The 4465-nt window shown below is 43.8% G+C and overlaps 1 protein-coding gene across 1 annotated transcript; it reads right to left on the minus strand.

Moving 5' to 3' along the window:
* Window positions 1–3138: 3138 nt before the first annotated feature.
* LOC117348620 (olfactory receptor 1440-like) lies at window positions 3139–4086 on the minus strand. Its single transcript, XM_033920945.1, has one exon. The coding sequence runs from the start codon at window positions 4084–4086 to the stop codon at window positions 3139–3141; it is 948 nt and encodes a 315-aa protein (XP_033776836.1).
* Between the last annotated feature and the right edge of the window lie 379 nt (window positions 4087–4465).

Here is a 4465-nt window from a genome sequence, read left to right on the forward strand (position 1 = left end):
TCACAAAAAGGGTGCCATGTCTTCTCCTCACTACAGTTCCCTTATAGGTCACGGTGAGCCTCCAAACCACCTCCAGAATCCCCTAGACCCATTTACCTACCACCCTAATAGCCCTTATGGCTGCAGGACCAACTTATATGCCAGTAAAAAAGTGTTTTGAGGGTGTATAGGGGAGTGCACATGTTTAAGTATCAATGCAGTGATTACAGGGGCTTATGGGCATGGGTCCTCCTCTCTATGGGTCCCTAACCCACCCCCAAGATGACTTAAGCCATCTCTGTGCTGGACGATTAGGCTTTCCTATACCAGACGGCCAGGTGATGATGGTCTGGAGGCTGAATTTTAAAAGTGTGATTAATATTTTTATGAGGGTGGGGGGGGAGTTGGTGATCACTGGGGTAGTGTGTGGGGGGTCTGTTTTATGTGTTTGCAGTGCTTATCTGGTGACTTTAGGTGGGTTTTTGTGACTTAGACCATGTTTTACATGGTCTAAGTCACAATGTCCAAGTTCTGTTGATCCCAGCCTGTATAACTTTTGGTTATATGTCTAAGCCGGCCCACATCCCACCCAACTCCCACCCTCGACACTCCTTCTGAAACGCCCTGTTTAGCTATGGTCTTTCACTGGCACTATGAAGGCCTAGGTCGTTTAGAAATACGTCCAAAACCCATTTTTGGTATTGGCACTTGGACGTATTTGGGAAATGTTCGTCCAAGTGCCGACTTAGGCCAGTTTTTGGACATTTTTCTCTTTTGATTATGAGCCCCATAGCCAGTTAGCAGTAATTTCAGTCCGCTAACTGGCTAAGTAACTGCATTGAATATCTGGGATTAGGTCAGCCCACAGCTGAAACCAGCTCTGACATCACATGCCACCGTGGGAGAACATTGGACCCTCTGTTCTCATCCTAATGCTGATTTACACTGAACCATTTAGCTGACTTCGATCAACCTCTCGCTTTTGTTATTTCTGACCTCATACCTTTGTAATCTCACTTTATTTATTTTCTTTGATCTGAACACCATCTCGATTGGGTTCTACCCATGAAGAAGGTATATAAAGCTTTTAAATAACAACTTTAGCAAGAGTGTTTTAAAACATACAAAGTAAATTGATCATGTCCCAAAGCGGATGCCTTGATTCCATTCTCATCTATCTAAAATGGCTTTCTGGGGTCACAGCCTGTTGTTAGTGAACAGGAAATTACTTTTTTAAATATATATATATTCTCTGTTTGGTATATCACCTACAACTGTTTTGAAAAAGAGCAGCTGTGAAGGTCAAAGGTGTTTTTTCCTCTTCAAAAAACTGGTGAACTCAGAATTTCACCAATAATAGTAAATTTAATTTTTCTTTCTTTTTTTTTTTGTATAAATAAATGCTTAATAAATCAGAGTAAATACTAGTTTAGCAGCTGTCTGTATTTGATCCCTAGTTTGCTTGGAAATTCATTCTTTCTTATACCCTGTCTTTCTGCTTTATACAGTGAAACATTGGGCTAGATTCACTAAGGGCACAGATCGGATCCGATCCATGAGGGATACAATCCATGTCCGGGGAGCTGATTCACGAATCGCCCTCATGCAAATGAGGATGATCGGAATCACGCCCCCAACAGACTAAATCGGATCGCTGAACAGCGATCCTTGAGCATGAGCAGACCATCTCTAGATGGTCTGCGCATGTGCTGGCACTCTCTGCTCGGTAGAGCAGGAAATTTTGCTTTTTTTTTTTCTTCCCAAGCCCGTGGTTTTAACCTGCTTTAAGCCCGTGGGTTAAAACCACGGGCTTGCACTGCGGGGAAAGGTGGGAGAGTTGGGGCTGCAGGAGATCAGGGCAGGCAGGAGATTGGGGCTGCAGGAGTTCGGAGCAGAAAGCAGAAACATAGGGCAGAGAGCAGGGCGGCAGAAGGCAGAGCTGTCAGAAAGGACCTGAGAGACTGGTCCTCGGCCGTCGCTTGTTTGTGATCGGCCAGCCCAATCAGTGTTGCAGGTTTTTTGTTAGTGAATCGCTGCCTGCCATCGTTTGAATGCCATTCCCCCTCATTTGCATGCGCAGACCAGAGGATGATCGGGACACAGGTTTGTGAATTGGGTCAAAGGGAAATCGGGTTGCAAACCGATTGCTACACGATCGGTTTGCTTAGTGAATCTAGCCCATTGTTCTTTTTAATTTGTCTCTCTCTCCTTGGACGCTGTCATTCTTTCTGTCTGTGTCTTTCCCTGGCCCCCTGTCTGTCTATCTTTATTTCTAACTCTATCCTCTTCCCTCAATCCTGCATGTGGCCTTTTTTCTTTCTCCTCCCCACTTCCTTCCAACGTCTGCTCCCCCTGTCCTCCACACTTCCATTCGGTGTGTCACAGTGAGGAGTTTACAGCCCCTCAACCCCTCAACCCCTCAACCCTACCCACATTCTATCATTAATCTTTTTATCATTTATATGCTGTTGCCAGCTGCACTGCAGTTATCTTATCTCTGAGCTAGGTCACTAAGGGGCTAATTCTATAAACAATGCCTAAATCAGCTGGCACCCAACAAAAAAAAGGTGCTGGTCACGTGTCAGTCACACTTAGGCAAAGACAACACAAAAAAAGGCAAGGTGGATGTCTTAACAACCAAAATAAGTCTTTATTAGAAACAGTAGGTCCCAACAAGGATCCTAGTTTCAGCATTACCAAACGCCTTCTTCAGGGGACACTCGGTACTGCGTTTCCTGTGAGAGTCGGGGGGTGCTCCGCGGTCTCTCTCACGGCTCGCACAGAACAGCCATTGTAGCGTTGGTAGCTGCATGGGGCGCACAGCTGTTCTGTGGGAGCTGTGAGAGAAACCGCGGAACGCCCCAAACTCTCACAAGAAACGAAGTACCGAGTGTCCCCTGAGGAAGGCGTTTCAAACGTCGAAACTGGGACCCTTGTTGGGACCTACTGTTTCTAATAAAGACTTATTTTGGTTGTTAAGACATCCACCTTGCCTTTTTTTTTGGTCTTCAGTCACAATTAGGCACCATTTTTGGAATTGCAGCTAGTGGCCTTTATATAAAAATGTAGATGCCTGAAATGATAGGCGATAGTTTTAAAGGCCAACATCTCAGGCACCTAAGATTTAATACAATGGGTCCCAATCTAGTATACTCCCGATCAATGTGAATTAGTTTTAACCGTTGTCCGTTCCATTATTTTCCTGAAAGCTCTTTTGACATCTTTGTTCCTGAGGCTGTAGATCAGTGGGTTCAGCATAGGAATGACAATTGTGTAGAAGACAGAAGTCACTTTATTCTGACTTTCAGAATAGCCAGAAGCTGGTCTCATATACACAAAAAGGCCATTCCCATAAAACAAGGAGACGGCAGTGAGGTGGGAGGCGCAGGTGGAGAAGGCTTTACGTTTCCCATCTGTACTGCATATCTTCAGGATGGTGGAGAAGATGGATACATAAGAGGCTAACGTTATTAGGAAGGAGGTCATGCCAAAACAGAGAGCAACAAGAAAAACAACAGTTTTACTAATAAAGGTACTGGAGCAGGAGAGACTCACAAGTGGAGGAATGTCGCAATAAAAATGATCGATGACATTTGGCCCACAGAATGTTAAACTACATATACATCCTAAGATTATAGTGGAAGAAAATAAACCCCCTGCATATACAGCAGCCAACAGTTGATAGCAAACAACTGGACTCATGATACTAGTATAAAGCAAAGGGTTACATATCGCCACATAACGGTCATAAGCCATCACAGACAAGAGAAATGTCTCAGAGCATGCAAGCATGACAAAAAAAAAGAGTTGTACTCTGCACCCCTGGAAGGAGATAGATTTCCTTTTGGTCAAGAAGGCGACCAACATTCTGGGGGTGATAACTGCGGAGTAGCAGAGATCGGACAAAGACAGGTAACGAAGAAAAAAGTACATGGGGGTCTGAAGTTTATGATCCAACATGGTTAATGCTATGATTCCAGTATTTCCCAGAACTGTGATAACATAGATCGCTACAAACAACAGGAAGAGGAGAATCTGTAGCTCTGGATCATCCGTGAGACCCAGGAGAATGAATTCTGTCACCAAGGTCCGATTGTCCTCATCCATCCTTTGGCATTTAATATCAGTTTTCCTTCTGGTCCATGTCATGATAGCCTTTAAAAATAAACATAAAATGACTTAACGGAAATATGGACTCCCTTGGTAATGACAAGACATAATTCTGTTCTTTGCCAATCTTCTCCAAATACCCATAATGCATCATCTCCCATCCTGCCCTTCATACCACCACTGTAATATACTGTGCAAGTCACTTGTATAATATATTCAGGAATCATCTTTGTCTTTGCATACTTATTTAGTTTTGACCCAATCAAGGAAATATGGCTCCTGGAAGCTAGTTAAGATCTGTTATGTATCACCTACCTTTTCTTTTTCGTCCTGATCTTAATTCTCTCTGATAAGAAATTGGAACAACGAGTGAGGT

Source organism: Geotrypetes seraphini, chromosome 14 (genome assembly GCF_902459505.1).
Source record: "Geotrypetes seraphini chromosome 14, aGeoSer1.1, whole genome shotgun sequence".
In the NCBI taxonomy this organism is placed as follows: Eukaryota; Metazoa; Chordata; class Amphibia; order Gymnophiona; family Dermophiidae; genus Geotrypetes; species Geotrypetes seraphini.

What these genes read in the sequence shown, in the direction of transcription:
- LOC117348620 (XM_033920945.1), bottom strand. Translation starts at nt 4,086, where the DNA reads ATGGATGAGGACAATCGGACCTTGGTGACAGAATTCATTCTCCTGGGT.